The 16,829-nt window shown below is 38.7% G+C and overlaps 1 protein-coding gene across 10 annotated transcripts in view; it reads left to right on the top strand.

Annotated features, from left to right (window-relative positions):
* The window catches only part of LOC119778078 (regulating synaptic membrane exocytosis protein 2-like), a 47,799-nt gene extending 32,081 nt beyond the window's left edge, over positions 1 to 15,718 (top strand). For 2 of the 10 annotated variants that reach the window (XM_038277164.1, XM_038277169.1), the window contains exons 26-35: positions 1,839 to 2,006; positions 3,717 to 3,826; positions 4,809 to 4,838; positions 5,276 to 5,800; positions 5,909 to 5,950; positions 6,083 to 6,121; positions 7,018 to 7,044; positions 7,458 to 7,480; positions 7,563 to 7,660; positions 9,296 to 9,639. In XM_038277164.1, the coding sequence (XP_038133092.1) occupies positions 1,839 to 2,006; positions 3,717 to 3,826; positions 4,809 to 4,838; positions 5,276 to 5,800; positions 5,909 to 5,950; positions 6,083 to 6,121; positions 7,018 to 7,044; positions 7,458 to 7,480; positions 7,563 to 7,660; positions 9,296 to 9,449 (1,216 nt within the window). In that variant the 3' untranslated portion in view covers positions 9,450 to 9,639. Of the gene's footprint in view, positions 1 to 1,838; positions 2,007 to 3,716; positions 3,827 to 4,808; positions 4,839 to 5,275; positions 5,801 to 5,908; positions 5,951 to 6,082; positions 6,122 to 7,017; positions 7,045 to 7,457; positions 7,481 to 7,562; positions 7,661 to 9,295; positions 9,644 to 9,737; positions 9,923 to 11,073; positions 11,210 to 11,523; positions 11,637 to 11,764; positions 11,867 to 12,796; positions 12,937 to 14,810 lie in introns of those variants that run through there. The other 8 variants (XM_038277170.1, XM_038277166.1, XM_038277172.1 and 5 more) reach the window with 7 other exon arrangements.
* Positions 15,719 to 16,829: the final 1,111 nt, after the last annotated feature.

Raw genomic sequence — 16,829 nt, 5'->3', positions numbered from 1 at the left:
CAGGCCAAATCTTTCCAACCCTGTTCTGTCTTTGCTTACTTCTCTTTCAGACTTTACAGGAAATTTTCTGCCAAATATTTTTCTGTTTTTATTGTTTAAACTCCTGCAGACGATGCCTTTACAGGTGCTGGTCATAAAATTAGAATATCATGAAAAAGTAGATTGATTTCAGTAATTCCATTTAAAAAGTGAAACTTGTATATTATATTCATACATTACATACAAACTCATATATTTCAGATGTTTATTTTGTTTAATTTTGATGATTACAAATGACAACAAATGAAAATCTCAAATTCATCATATCAGAAAATTAGAATATTACTGAAGACCAATAAAAACAAAGGATTTATAGAAATGTTGGCCAACTGAAAAGTATGAACATGAAAAGTATGAGCATGTACAGCACTCAGTATTTAGTTGGGCCTCCTTTGGCCTGTATTACTGCAGCAATGCGGCGTGGCATGGAGTCGATCAGTCTGTGGCACTGCTCAGGTGTTATGATAGCCCAGGTTGCTCTAATAGTGGCTTTTAGCTCTTCTGAATTGTTGGGTCTGGTGTATTGCATCTTCTTCTTCACAATACCCCATAGATTTTCTATGGGGTTAAGGTCAGGAGAGTTTGCTGGCCAATTAAGAACAGGGATACCATGGTCCTTCAACCAGGTACTGGTAGCTTTGGCACTGTGTGCAGGTGCCAAGTCCTGTTGGAAAATGAAATCTGCATCTCCAAAAAGTTGGGCAGCTGCAGGAAGCATGAAGTGCTCTAAAACTTCCTGGTATGTGGCTGCGTTGACCCTGGACCTCAGAAAACACAATGGACCAACACCAGCAGATGACATGGCACCCCAAACCATCACTGACTGTGGAAACTTTACACTGGACTTCAAGCAACGTGGATGAAGTGCCTCTCTTCTTTTCCTCCAGACTCTGGGACCTTGATTTCCAAAGGAAATGCAAAATTTACTTTCATCAGAGAACATGACTTTGGACCACTCACCAGCAGTCCAGTCCTGTTTCTCTTTAGCCCAGGCAAGACGCTTCTGACGCTGTCTGTGGTTCAAGAGTGGCTTGACACAAGGAATGCGACAGCAGAAACCCATGTCTTTCATACGTCTGTGTGTGGTGGTTCTTGAAGCACTCACTCCAGCTGCAGTCCACTCTTTGTGAATCTCCCCCACATTTTTGAAGGGGTTTTGTTTCACAATCCTCTCCAGGGTGCAGTTATCTCTCTTGCTTGTACACTTTTTTCGACCACATCTTTTCCTTCCCTTCGCCTCTCTATTAATGTGCTTGGACACTGAGCTCTGTGAACAGCCAGCCTCTTTAGCGATGACCTTTTGTGTCTTGCCCTCCTTGTGCAAGGTGTCGATGGTCGTCTTTTGGACAACTGTCAAGTCAGCAGTCTTCCCCATGATTGTGTAGCCTATAGAACTAGACTGAAAGACCATTTAAAGGCTTTTGCAGGTGGTTTGAGTTAATTAGCTGATTAGAGTGTGGCACCAGGGGCCATCAATTTTGAACCTTTTCACAATCTTCTAATTTTCTGATATGATGAATTTGAGATTTTCATTTGTTGTCATTTGTAATCATCAAAATTAAACAAAATAAACATCTGAAATATATGAGTTTGTATGTAATGTATGAATATAATATACAAGTTTCACTTTTTAAATGGAATTACTGAAATCAATCTACTTTTTCATGATATTCTAATTTTATGACCAGCACCTGTAAATTTTCAGATCCACAGGCGCCAGAACAACCGACTAACCTGCTTCCCCAGATACAGTGGTTGTCATAGTGACAGTAGGTGACAGTTGTCATGGTAATACACAGGTACAGCAGGGGGATGGATCGGAAGGATTACTACAGCCGCTCTCGCTCTGCAGACCAGCGGGCCATGGCCGACAGACCCGTGTATGAGCGGTCTCACTCCACAGACCGAGCTGACTCCTCCTACTTTAGGTCTGGCCGCTCTGCCCCCCCTTCACCTGCACTAATCAGGTGACCTGCAGCCGACCAATCAGGAGACCGATCAAACTCCATGGTGTTTTTCTAAGTATTTTTTGGAGCATGGAGTCTGGCTCAAAACCTATAACATCTTTTTTCTTTTTATCACAAGCCTTGTTTCATTTGTATCATCCCACCACTAACCAACTGTTTTAACTTGCTTTGTTTTTGTTGCATGTCTGGCTACTGAATTTTTTGCAGCATGTTGTTCTGCATGTTTTTTTGTTTTCCTTTCTTTTTGGTTGGTTTGACGGTTGTGTTGCATGTACCCTGAGTAAACATATTTTGCTTTATCATTCTGCTGCCCACCTCTTTAGCTTTAGGTGGAATCACCGACATGTGTAAAGAGGATAAAATATAAATTTGTACTCATTATTGCAGCCTAAGTTTAGAAAAAATCAATAATCTTTATTCTGAGAATGTTAACACTGCGAGGGTAAAAATCCTACATTAAGAATTTAAGGAAAATCACCAGTGTATTACACAATCTCTCTAGATTATCTGGAGTCCTAGGTCCTCTGTTATAGATGCTTTGCAGTTCAATACATGGCTTCTCTATAGGATTAAGGTCAAAGGGACTTACATGGCCATAGAGGCTGGCTTTGTGTTTGTACAACCTCTGCTTTTTTTAACCTGATCTTCAGATCAATATTTTGCAGAGTTTCGAAGAAAAACATTTTTATTTTATTTTATTTTCTACACTCAATTTATTGAGTTCATGTTACCATGACTTTATGGGTTTATGTATGATATGTATATTGGTAAAAAAGAACACTTCCTCCCCTATGCTTAGCATTGGGATTTTAGAGCTTTTTTTTACTCTGTTTAAAATATCTTTTTGCTCTTTTAGCCTAATATCTATATTTCTGTTGCAACTAACCAAAGCTAACTGTTCCAGTTAAAATTTCAGTTTAGATTTGACTTAACTGACATTTTTATGTCTTTGTTTTGTAGATTTACTTAAATGAAAAGTTATGTGACAATAATAATAATAGTTACGCTACTATTAATCTTAGTTGGGCATTTATATGATAAAAAACAACTAATACTACATCGTATTATATAATAAAATGAATATACATTATCTCACTCATTAATTTTCAAATTATGGTATGAATTACAAAAATGTTTTCTTGATATTTATATAATTGGAATTTTCCTACAATAAATTAAATATGCTATAGTAGGAAAAATATATTATTTTAAAAGCTACAAAAAATATAGTATCTAACAAAATTGAATAAACTGAACAAATGTCATCAATATAAAGACTAGATTATAAAATCAATGTATCATCTCTTGTGTTATTGTATTAAAAGATACATTTATTTAAACGTTGTATTTATTCCAGTAGGTTTAAATAAATATTGATGCCATACTTGATCTGGTCACAGAGGACATGATCCCACATGATACATTAAGACCTCCCTATCATGCCGCTGGCATTAGGTTTTAAAGTGATTGTTCATTAATGGTGTGACTGAAGATCGTTCATCTGGATCCAGTAGCTTGTTTTTCAGTACCAGCCCAAATCTTCATAACGTAAACAAAAGCCTTGAAATTATGTTTTTAGAAACTCTGACTTTCTGACTCATTTGACTTATTTTCTTTCTGGGTTTTTTTTTTTTTTTTTTTTTGTTGCTGTTGTTTTTCGGTTTGATTTAAGGTTTTTTCAATATTTTGTTTTTATTTATTTTCTAACAGGGCGAACGCCCGCGTTGGATCCAACATGACCAGTCCGACCGGAACCACAGTCTTCCCTCGGCGAGGACGCCAGCTTCCTGTTGTCCCGCCAAAAGGAGCTCTTGATCGAAGTATGTTTGCTATAAATAAAAAAAAGCTGTGACCACCATTCATTTAGCTTCATCACAGCATCAGTTCAAGTTCCTCAGGACATTTTATGCAGTGTAAGATATATACATAATCAGATCAGTTCAATATAACCAGATCAATACTATAAATATAAATTAAAAATAAATGCTACAATACTTGATGTACTGTAATAAATAAAACATTTAGAAAAAAGTTTCAAATGTAAGATTATTTAAGATAATCAACATATTGGTCAAAATATTTGCAGTGATTTCTGTTTTCATGCAAAGTAAGACACTGACAACCTTGGGTTTAATGTTCTGGTTTTGCAATATTGTTCATTGTCTGAGTTACAATAAAGGTTTTTTATTAATATTTTCTGTGTGTAAAAATTGGCACAGCACTTTTTTTGACAGGAATTAATCTTCCAAGTTTTTCCTTTTATTTGACTTAATTTTGACTGTTTTGCCAACAATTTTAAGGGTCATGGTAGAGAAAAATATTTTCTATAAATCTTCCTTTTTAGGTATAGTTTTCAGTTTTATTTACAGAATTCTAAGAAAAAAGATAGAATGATGAGAAGAAATGTGAGAATTTTTGTTCTGAGTCCATATTTTAAAATCATAATTGTGGGGGAAAAATTCAAATGTTAGTGAATTATAGTCCAAATCTTCTTCAGTACATGTTCATAGTTTTGTGTCTAAAAAGAAAAAAAAAGAAAAAAAAACTTTTTATGAGGCTCAGTTCGTTTTCTGTGCTTTTCTACTTTGTGAAATTAAATTATTTCATTAAAAAGACAACGTTTAACTGTCAGGGAATTTATTACCTTTTGGACAAAAAATAGAACATAATCATATAGAACTTGTAAGGCTGGTAGCATGCCTAGTTCTTTTTTTCTGCTTGTTGGTTTTCGGCTCCTTTGACGCTTCAGCTGAACCTGCTGATGGAGGTTGTAGGAGTCTAACGCTGAGTTGTTTCTTTCAGATGGAGAACCTTTTGACTCTGTACAGACAGGTACTGACTTGTGCACCTGACTATTGTCTACCTTAGAAATAGAGCCATCCTCTGTATATTTTACGTTTAATTGTGTCGTAGCTTCAGTTGTTGATACATGCAGGGTTAAAGCGTTTATTGGTGGAAACAGATTAAGATGTGTGTGAAAACACTCCTTGTGGGTATATCTGGGCTTAGCAGGTGTGTCATTGATTTGCTCTCTGTTAGCAGCGTGTGGATCTGATGCCCGGTAATACGGTAACAGTTTGTTTAGTGGAAATTATGTGGAGCCAGTTCTGCCACCTGCCTTACGTGTTGCCTTCTCGCCGTCTACTAGTCATGTGATTAGGTGGTCTCTGAATCTGAGCATGTTTGCATTCATACTCTTGTTGTTACCTTTCATGTTTTTCTGATCATCTTTTTGTTCCCCGTCTCCAAACCGTGCTGCTTCTCATCAGTTTCGGCCACAACAACTTCAGGACCACAATCAGCCGCCCCACCCCCTCCTCCTCATGAAATCACTCCCCCCATTCAGAAACAGATATCTTCTCTAGTCAATCACCAACAGCCTCCCCTTATACGAATTCAGGGACCCCCAGCTCATCCACCTTCCTCCCACCCTATGCATCCAACTCCTTCACCTGCACCCCCACCAGTACGCGCACCTGTGCCTGGACTCACACCCCAACTCATACGCCCATCTGTGCCTCCACCCACATCTTGTCCTCCTCATGCCCTCGGCCCTAGACCTGCCCCTTCCCCAGCACCCGCAGCCCCAGCAGCACCTTTAAATGCCCCCATTTCTGTCCCGACCCCTGCAGCGACCCCAGCCCCCCCTCCTCCTCCTGCTCCTGTTCAGCCTCCGCCTCCTGTTGTCCAACCCCAGCCACCTCCTGAACCAACCCCGCTGCCTACACCTGCCCCAACACCTACACCCGCCCCGTCCCCAGCACCCTCACCAGCCCCGCCCCCTCAGACTCCAGGTGTGTACTACTGACCTGTTCATTCAGTGTCCCTCCTTCATTTAATAATTCATTTACTGATTCATCTGACTGTTTTTTACATCATCACATCACGTCTGCATGTATCTGATACAGAGAGACGCTCAGCTACACCTGGAGGGACCAGAAAAGGCAAGTCCAGCATCATGGTGATCTGATGATGTTTAGGTGCTCCTGTTATAAGCTTTGGGTTGGGATCACCTGAGTGATAAGGGAGTGTCATCTTGGTTTGACCAATTGAGTGTCTTTTTCTGCATGATGCAGAAGTCACATGGGAGGACCAGCAGAAGAAAACACCAAATGGTACAGCAGCACCCACTTAGCTTTCCCCAGGTGTAGACCGACAGTGCCTAGATCATGTGTTTTGACATTAGTCGCTTGAGTGTGTTTTAAGTTGGTCATGAGAGGATTTAGATTTGCTTTAGTTGGTGCTCCTTTAGTCGTTCTCCATCCTCCTGTACAGCAATACAGTCTCACTTCGAATTAGTGAAATGTGGACGCTTGGTCAAGCCCCTGTGGCGTCAAGAACTGACACGACAAGGGTAATCCTGAATGTCATTTTTTGACACATAGGGTGTATGACAGGTTGTGGCAGGACTATGCGAAATTTTCCACGACCTACGAAGAAAAAAAGTAGCAATAAACCATCACTTACTCTAACCCATAAACCTAGAGAAACAGTATTAGACATGTTACCACCAACAATAACTTTGTTGGCTAAAATGTTCTTTTTTTTATTTCTCGCGAGTCACATGATACAATGTTCACAACCTGTCATTAACCGTGGACCTCAGTGTGTCACGAAATGGGTGTGAGAATTTCACATCCATGGGCTATTATTTGCTTGTAGAGTTGTTGTTATTGTCATAATTTGTTTGTGAATATCGAATTCATTTAGGAGTTATTTGTTGTTTCTCTACATATTAAAAGATTAAATGATCCTTCTATTCATATTTATGTCAGTGTCTTGTAAGTTTCTCAAAGAGAAACAACACAAAATTCAGTTTTTAATATTACCGTAAAATGGGACCAAGAACTGAGCTCTGAGGTACACCGTGAGGGTGTTTGCAAGTGCCGGTTCTTGTGCTGTCTGAGGGGAACTCTGTGTTTATGAATATGCATTGGTCAGTGTTTGTTTTATCCTCATCAACTTGTATGGTTGATCTCCTTTTGCTGTCACTGATTGTTGGTGCTTAAAGGAGACGTTTTAACGGCGAGCAAAGAAGGTAGAGATCCCATTTTTTTCTGCTTCATAGATTATGTTTGAGCTGCTGAGACTTCAACCTGAATTTTCAGTTTTGTGCAGTTTTAGAAAAGTTTTTAGTTCTAGCAGACGTCTAACCAAAGCTTGGTTTTAATGTCTGGTTAAAAAGACGGAGAAATAAACTGTAATTTGACATCTTGCTTCTTACAGTAATATCAGACATAGCTTTTGTTTTTATTTTTTGAATTTTTAGTCCCAGAAAATGTTTTAGTCCTGCTTGTTGTGGTAGAAATATATGTGTGCCTTCAAATCAGGAGGACCATCCACACACAAACATGGCAACTACTTTTTTCTTTAGCAGCATTCCTACACAATGATAGGAGTCCATGCTTCCAGTTGCAGCATTAAACTAATGATCTTTTTATGTCTCTGCAGGTGTGATGAAGGACCCCACTAAGGTAAAATACTCTTGTGTAATCCAAAGCAGCTGCTTTAATACCGTGTCCCTGACTCGCCTGTCTGAATGTTTTCTCTCTCCAGATGAGGGACAGTCTGTCTTTTAAATCATCGGACAGTGACGTCAGTGATGTTTCGGCCATGTCCAATGCATCTGAAACCAGAACCGCGCTCAAAATCAGGTGAGAACCCTGCCCTTTAACAGCCATATCTGAAGACAACAGCAGCTCTGTATTATTACTTCTGTTTCAGTGCTTTAGAAAAGTCTCTTTATCTCTTAACTTTTTATCTTCTAGGATCTTACAGCACAAGCTGTGATAGAATTTATTGGGATTTGACATAAAGGATCATATTCAGCCCCTTAGTATTTTAATCCAATCCAACCAATTCCCTTCAAAAGTCCCTTAATAAGTATAGGGTTGTGTCCTGAGAGCAAGAGTTTCAAGAAGAAATCCCACAGAACTTCTCTTTGCAGTCAGACAGGGCTAAAACTGAGGTTTTTGGTCCAGAGAGTGATCGACTATGGATACTGCAGATGACCCCAAACAAATCCACCCCACAAAAAAGAAGGGTGGTGGTTCCGTCATGCTTTGATGCTTCTGTTCACCAGGAAAAGGGAGGCTTGTCAAAGCTGTTGTGCTCCAAATTAAATCAGATAAATCTGAAAATGAAAACTTTTGAAAAGATTTAAAACTGGATGTTTACATGCTCTCAATTTTAGCTGATTTATAAAGAATAATCAAAGATTTTAGACAAGCAGATACACATATACTGCAAAAGACAAATTGGCTCAGTAATTTTATAAATTGTAATGAAGTTACCTTACTAGCGATCCCAAAGCTGGCTTACAGATCACAGCCTTTGTGACCAGAACCTAACACATCGGCATACAGGCCTGAGGTAACGCAGGAAATGCTGTTACTATAGTCTAATAAAGTAATTTCATTATCAGTAATTTAAGTATAATATGTTACTCTACTTCGTTATCCAAAAAAGTAAAGAGTTATCCCCAACACTGATTTTTAATTCAAACATGCTACGAGTGAATTTCCCAAAATGTGGCCCTACTGCTTTGGGTTGGACCGTCGCCATTCTTTGATGCTTTGAGCAAAAATGATCCGTCACACGCAGAACTTCTTTTTCCAGGCTGCCTCTCACATATACAGTTAGGAGTCAGGATGCCAAGCTACTCTGCTAAAAATCAACACTACGCCTAATTACATTCATCCATTTCATCCCCCCTTTATTTATAAACACTGGTATATAAAATCATATTTACTTAAAAATATCTCATTTTGATTTTCACTAGTTTTATATGCATTATATATTGAAATTGTCTGTTCACTGGATTCAAAGTGGAACTGAAGTCTAATTCCTTCTTTAATTTTTTTTTTTACTCATAACAGCTCAATACGGGTTTATTCTGATTCAAATAACATCCCCAAGTAATACATTAATGGTTGTGGTTTTATAGTAGTGTGACAAAACACGCTGGTCTAGAAACAGGTCCACCTTTGTCTTATAAACTGATCTATTATAGTTATTGGGGCTCAGATCTCTGATTATGCAGTGTTGAGCTGAAGGCTGAGACAACATGATAGCCTGGATGTTTTTAAATTTACGGCCTGCTGTACGTGTGTGTTGGTGTGTTTTGTTTTCTTTATTTTCTGCATGTCATTTGATAATGTTTGCATGTCCATGTTGCTTTTTTTTTTTTTTTTTCTTTGGTTCATCCTGTTGCTGTTTTTCATCTATCATCTTCTTGCATGTCATTTATCTGCATGCTGCTATCCTGTCTTCTGATTGGCCGAAAAAAGTAAGGGGGAGTCTTTGGAGGGCCAGTCGGTGGATCTGGGGGCAGAATCAGAGGGGGCTCAGGAGCTAGAAGAAGCAGCAGAGGGTGAGGCAGCGCTTCACAAGAGCGAGTCGGTGGAGGAGGGACTAGAGAAGGAGGCTGAGTCTGCAAAGTAAGAACAAAGCACCGTTTCTCCAGTCTGCAGACTCCACCCAATTATTGCATCGCTGGTGTACTAGTAGTAGACACAGTGACATCTGCACATACCCTTCATGTACTGCTACACTTAGGGGGATAGAAATCATTTCTTTTGCAAGTCGTCTTCCCTCCTGCTGGGGTTTAGCTTTTTCACCTCAGGTGTGCTCTTATCACTCAGCTACACCTGACTGTCTGGTTTGTATTTGCTCCTCTCCTCCTCCTTAGGTCTACTCCACTTATTTTCTGTGATAATTTTTTTTATGCAGGGCGGCCCCTACTGCCGGTGCAACCCTCACAAAGTCCTCTAGCGTTGGTGGAGAGATTTGCTCATTAGGAAGAAATGATGACGATGATGACGACAAGAAGCGACGCTCCAGCTTTGGGGCAAAGATGATGGGAATGGTTGGACTGGGAAAGAAGAGTCAGAGCGCATCCCAGCTTAATCCAGAAGGTCAGTCCCAGTCAGTGCTTAATCCAAACCGGTGGATCTTTTTAGGAACATTTGATTTTTTTTTTTTTTATGAATAATATCTGATTATGTACACCTGTTTAATTGATCTTCTACCAGTTATAATACTACTAATGTCTACTATACTGTACATTTCAAGCACACCTCTGTTTCCATTAAAATCAATTATGTAATGCTTTCTCTATGTATCTTGCTCATTCTAAAATTTAGCAGTCTAAGTGTCCAGTTTAATCTACCATCCTCAAGAAAAATTAAAACAGAAAATACATTTTAAAGATTAATTTTGCCAAGAATACGCACTCTTTCTGTCAGCATCAACATGCAAAGTTGGTTCCTATAATGGTGAAGTTTATTGAAAATGGTTTGCTTCCTGGTTTTGAAGCAGGGGTTCCAAAGTGGGGTCAGGAGACAACTGGGGGGTCACAAGATGATTTTCACTGTGATTTGATACCTGAGGTATATGTATGTCCTACATATATTGCAAAATACATATTTGTAAATGTCCCTTGACATAAGAAAATTTACCTTGAAATAAAGGTTTTCCCTGTGCCATTTCACTTTATTACACATAACCTTAAGTTTAATCCAGAAACTTAATGTTTGCCATTTTTTTCCTGCCCAAAACGGGTTTATATGTGTGTTTGGGATCCGTGTCCTAATAGAACCCAACTGTGTCCAAGCATAAAAATGTTTGATCCACACAGCATGACATCACCACCTCCTCAATGTTTGTTAAAAGTTGTTAAATGTTGTTTCCTTTTGTTCTTGTGGCAAAACAAATCAATGATATTCTTGATAGACCTAATATTTGCTTGTCTTTGTGGGGAGCTTCAGACTTCAGCTGAACTTGAAGGTGTCAACTTTCTAGCAAGAGTTTTTTTTTTTCAGTCAGCCCCCACAGAGGGCCATGTCGGTGTAAAACAGTTTTCAATGTGGATGACGACGCTGATGTTTTAGCAGGTTCCAGTTAACAGCAGGTCTTCAGTCATCGTAGTTTTTAACTTAACCTTAAAATTGCTTTCACTTTTATTTTATTACAGTTTCTGTAGAAGTTATAATGTTTCTCCATTGATTAGTTACAATGGAAATCTAATTTAGGTTAGTCTTAAATCCAATTCATGTGTCTTTTACAGAGGAGGAGAAGAAGAAAAAGGTGATTAGACTTCCTGTCCAGAGGAGCGTAGAAACTGGTTTGGCCATCGAGTTTAAGTCCCGATTCACCCGACAGCCTAGCAGAGATCCAGATGCGGAGGATCCCAAACCAGGAGCGTATGTGAACTTTAGCTCAATCCTCCTTTTTGTTTCTGTGGTTCCTTTATCCCTAAATTTTTCAGTCCTCTTAAATAAAAAAAAAAGAACTCAATACAACCATACCTAATTTTAAGATGTTATGACTTACTGTAATTTGAAGTCTACCTGTCTCAGTCTTTTATTTTTTTTTTTTATTCTTTTTTCCTCTTTATCAAGCTCATTTTATCCTTTTTTTCTTAATTTTTCCAATTGAATGTTATACGACAATGTGTAAAATGTTTATTAGCTGTTTATTAACAATTAACTGTTTGCCTTTCTCTATATCTTGTCAGTCTGATATTCCCAGGAGTCAAGTTGGCATCAGATAAGCAGTTCACAGGCTTCCTGGAGGGATTAGGTCCTGGCCAATTGGCTGGACGACAGACTTTGGCCACACCCCCCATGGGTATTATTAATCAGTATCTAAATGTTATTTATTGTAGTAATTCAGCCATATATGCATGACTCCCTTATCGATTTATTTTTAAAGCGAGCTAAATGACTCCCTCTCACCTGTGGCACTCTGTTGATCAGGGGACATCCAGATTGGGATGGTCTACAGGAAGGAGCGGCTGGACGTGGAGGTGATTCGGGCCCGGGGCCTTGTTGGGAAACAGGGCAATAAGAACACTCCAGGTGATAAAATTCTTCACATTTTCTAATGGTGTAAAAATCACACCTTGCTGCACCAAATTGTGATGTTTACAAATTAAAAAGCAACAAGAGAAAGATTCCTTCACCTGAACCCAGATCTACAGTAGAAAGGATCCGATCAAAGTTTATGAAATGCGTTAGAAAAGTCCAGAGATTAATTTCAGGAAATTGGGCAAAATGTTTATATAAACATTTGTAGATGCTCTATGTACAGTCAGACTAGGTGCTTAATATTTGACCATAAAAAGGAAATAATTACATTTAAAAATCTGGTTGAGACAAGACCAGAACACAGTTTTAATTTTAGTGAAAAGAGGTTCAGATTCCAGTTGTTTCAGATTTACTTAAAAAAAAATAATAATTTCACTTTGATCTACAAAATTGTGTTGGTTTATAAAATAAAATCCAAATAGTGCTAAATGGACTCAAGTTTATACGGTGCTCCTCATCCATGTGGTTGATTGTTTACTAGAACTAGAAATAATATGGTGTAAAAATAAAGGTCTATTTGCTGAAAGAAATAGGTTAGGTAAAGAGACTGTGGAAAAATATTATTTTATCAATTTTTCTGCTATGTTTATCATCATGAAGTGATGCCAGTATTCTGTTAAGTGAGAACTAAAAGCATATCATTACTAAACAGGAAAAAAAAAGGAAAAATGCTTCACCTAAAATATCAGGATGTACATATTTCGACAGGATCAGCAGTTTTAATAATTTTTGATCTACTATCACTGTTTCTCGTGCCCCTAATTAAGAGACTATATTTGCTCTACATAAGGTGTTGCCATAAAAAAATAGAAAAGCACAATTTTATTATAAAAGGTCAGACATACTATAATTTTTAATGCAGATGAGCTTTGTTTGTGCGTTTAACCAACTAATACAAGATGATGTTTGCTTGTGTTGCAGCTCCGTATGTGAAGGTGTATTTAATGGATAATGGGAAATGCGTGCTGAAGAGAAGGACGCGTCTGGCAAGAAAAACTCTGGATCCACTTTATCAGCAGCAGCTACAGTTTGAGGAAAATCCTGAAGGAAAAGTGCTACAGGTAAAATCAGTGAAAAAAAACAAACAAAGGTTTCTCTCCAACACATTCAGAACTAAAATTACTCGAGAATATGTGGTTTTCAACACAAATATGTAGAGATGAAAAATGAAGCGGATGATACTTAGTTTGGATATTGTTGATAGGAAGAGAATCAGTTTTGTTCCATAATGATAAGTAAAACATTAGTAGTTTTATGTTTATAATTCATAATTTTTTATTATATTCAGGTTTGTAGGTAATTAAATATTCATATTTATGCTAAAAATAAAGCAATATGTGGGAAAGAAAGAAAAAAGAACAAGGCACAGGAGAAAGTCGCCGTTATCTGCAGCAAAGTCACACGTGCAATACCCGGTGTTTCCAGCAACACTTGATAAATCGACCTATCAATAAGAAAATAATAAAAGCAAATTGTTGACCTCACAAAGTTAGTTCATAAGGTTGAGATAATTGATTTTTTTCTTAATTGGGATGAAGACGTCAGAGGAAATATCTGGGTAAAGACTTGATGATAGTAAAAGTGCTGACTCACACCTTTATGTGGATTGATTATTAGCAGTCTGGTGATCATCACCTCCTAAACAAGCAGTTCCCCTCTAAACCAGAGGGTGGCAGCAGTGATTCCCTCAAGTTGAATCTTAAAAGTAATTTGACATTTTGTTAGTATATTAAAGGAATAGTACACCCAAAACATGATTAGCCTTCATTTCACTACTCACCCCCATGCTGAACAACACTCTGGAGTACTTTTTCGATATCTCAAATGCATCTGGAGATCTGGGAGGCTTCTTGCTGTCTGCTGACATTCAAATAATGGAGGTCTATGGTGCCCGAGACAGAAAGGTCCATAAAAGTCCACAAAAAACGTGTCAATATTCCTCCATACTGCTCGTCCAATGTATTCCAAGTGTCCTGAGTGGGTAGCATCCAGAATTTACTCGAAACGAAGTCATTTAGAATGTTTTTAGAGCATAAACAGTAGTGTATAGGATTTCCTGAAAGCGCGCGCCTGCGCGTTTACGACGCTACGGAAGCCGGCACACCAAACCAGATGAAAGTGCGCATTCAGCGTCTGCTCTGCCAATAATGCAAGCGTAGAAAAAGAAATGTGCTGTTTACCTGTGCAAAGAAAGAAACAACGAAAGAAAAATGTCTGAGGACTTCAGTGTTGAGGAAGAGCATGAGTTCTTTGCCGAGCTGAATGCGCTGGTTTGGTCTTTTAAACAAAAGACCATAAAACACGTCGGATATTAAACTTACAGCTTTCTAGTTCATCTATTCGATCGGCAGCTTCCCTAAGAAGAACCAATACAGAACGTGCTGCACCCTCTGTGTTCGCCATTTCTAGACTGCTTTTGGGAGGGAAAGTCCACAGTATCGGTTCTTCTTAGGGAAGCCATTTTTCTCTCATTTATTCATGCCAACAAAATTGGACTTGTTACCAAAAAAAAGTCATGCTGTTGAACCTGACACTTTATTTTTTATTTTTTATTATTTGCTGTGTATAATTTACAAACGGCAATAAACATCGGAATCCACACCAATGTTTGAATATTTAGATTTTAAAGGTTTTTTATTGCTGTACAATAAGGTCTAAACAAAACCTGTTGCTGATTCTTTACCTTACATGTACTTCCATTAAAAAGCTTCCAGTTCAGTCAGTCACAGTAAAATACTCTTATATTACCAGGTTTCATTGATTAGATTATCATTTGGAACAATTACATGAGTTGATTGAAGTGATTTCTTTTTGCTATGATTTCTTTTCAGACTAGAAATCCTTATTGCTATCAAAAGCAATATTAAAATAAATAGCTAAAAATAACACTAATATGTCTTTAAATGTCAGGTGTTGAATTTGTTTGTCACTGTAGATCATCGTTTGGGGCGACTACGGTCGGATGGACCATAAATCCTTCATGGGAGCTGCTCAAATCCTGTTGGATGATTTGGATCTCTCCAACATGGTGATTGGCTGGTTTAAACTGTTTCCTGCCACCTCACTGGTGGACCCGGCTTTGGCCCCGCTGACTAACAAGGAGACAGAAGGCGCCAAATCATAGCATCAGGAGACGGGACCGACTGTGTCGTCGCATTAAACGGGCCAAGAGCGAGTGGGAGGGGACAAATGGTCGCTGAGTCCAGTGATCCTCCTGTGCTCCTGCATGCTGCATGATGATGTCACAATGATGACGTACCAGTGTCATGAAGAAGTCATCGGGCGGAGGGAGGCTCCACCCCTCGACGGGGAGAGGACAGGACGGGTTCGGCAAAAGATGCTTTGAAAAGAGAGGCCAAAAGACTTCTAGCTGCCAGCCAATCACAATAGATCCTCTGAGTCATGTGACAGGAGGCGAAATTAGGAAGCTGGAGACTCAGTCTGTCACCTCAGTTTCCATTGAGATGCAGGAACATGGAGGTCTGCTGCTGTACGTTTTTGCATGGGACGACAAAATGATTAGAAAAAAAAAAAATCTGAAACATCAGCAGGAAAAAAAAAATGTTACAACACCGGAACGTCGCCTGAAAACTGGAAAATAGTTCTTCTGATCCATCATTCATGTTTTTGTAAGATATCCCTGACATTTCAGCGTTGTCACAAACAGCTAATTTTTCAGAGATTACATAACGTGACTTTAGATTCATGATGGTTCTCTAAAACATTGTCAGTCCTGTAAAGTTTAATGTTCTGCTGCTATGCCTGCTACAGCCTTGTTTTAAAAAAACTGGGATGCTGTATAAAATGTAAATAAATACAGAATGCAATGATTTGCAAATCATTGAAACCTTTTTTTATACGTCTTTGGTTTGTTCAGACAAGAAGCGACCTTGCAACTGTACAAGCATAAGAAAACATACATTATAGTAAAAAGATGGGAAATAGGGACTTTTTCCCAGATTTTTGGGGGGAAATTTGTTAGGAGTTAGAAGACAGAAGAAGCATGTAAATACATACAGAATATGATGAATGGCCAATGATAAAATCACTTTGCTAGCAATAATAGCCTAAAGTCCTCTTGGTCTCTGCTGGTTTTGAACAGATTTGATTTTGCGAGTTATCTACCAGTCGTCACTATATCCTCTCAAGCCCCAACCAAATTGGATTGAAAGACATTTTTATTTTTTCCTCAGATATTTTGAGTTGAATTTAGGTCCATAATTTACCTGCAGTACTCTGAGGCAAACCAAGACTGTTCCTGAGCCATGTTTCTCTTATCCGTGCAAAATGGATCAGGTCTTTCTACATTTGCCTTGCCTGTTATCTTACCTTCCATGCAGATTGCAACAGCCAGTTACTGCTGAAGAAAAAGATCCTCACAGCATGATACTGCTACCACCTTACTTTCCAATAGGGATGGTTTTAGCTGGGTGATGAGCAGTGGCATTTTAGCTCAAGTCCAGAGTTTAGGTCTCATGTTGTTGGGGTAGCCAGATGATGATTGAGGATTCAGGGGTTGTGTCACAGCAAAGTCTGGGATCCAAGCTTCATAGACTGTTTCTAGCTTCTGCTCTGATGTAAGGTAAAATAGGACTCTAGAAAACGTGACCCATCAAGCACCACAGCTAGAACGTCCAAAGTAACATAAACTTGCAGGGGTGTCAAACTGGTTCCAGAAAAGTCAGTGTGGCTGCAGGTTTTCTTTCCAACCAAACAATAGCACACCAGACTCCTTTCATCTCATCAAGTTATCATGTTCAGATTAGACTCACTTGATGAGATGACTGGTGTCTGGTGTGCTATTGTTTGGTTGGAAAGAAAACCTGCAGCCACACGGCCCTTTCTGGAACCAGTTTGACACACACGGGGTTAGGTAGAGAAAACAAAATGCAACCGTTTCAAAGGTTTATGCACATTCTGCTGCCCCCCACATTGCTCAAATTCAAACCAACCT

The sequence above is a fragment of the Cyprinodon tularosa genome, unplaced genomic scaffold (genome assembly GCF_016077235.1).
Source record: "Cyprinodon tularosa strain WSP-4 unplaced genomic scaffold, ASM1607723v1 ctg13, whole genome shotgun sequence".
NCBI classification, from domain to species: domain Eukaryota; kingdom Metazoa; phylum Chordata; class Actinopteri; order Cyprinodontiformes; family Cyprinodontidae; genus Cyprinodon; species Cyprinodon tularosa.
This window is presented reverse-complemented; position numbering and strand designations above follow the sequence as displayed.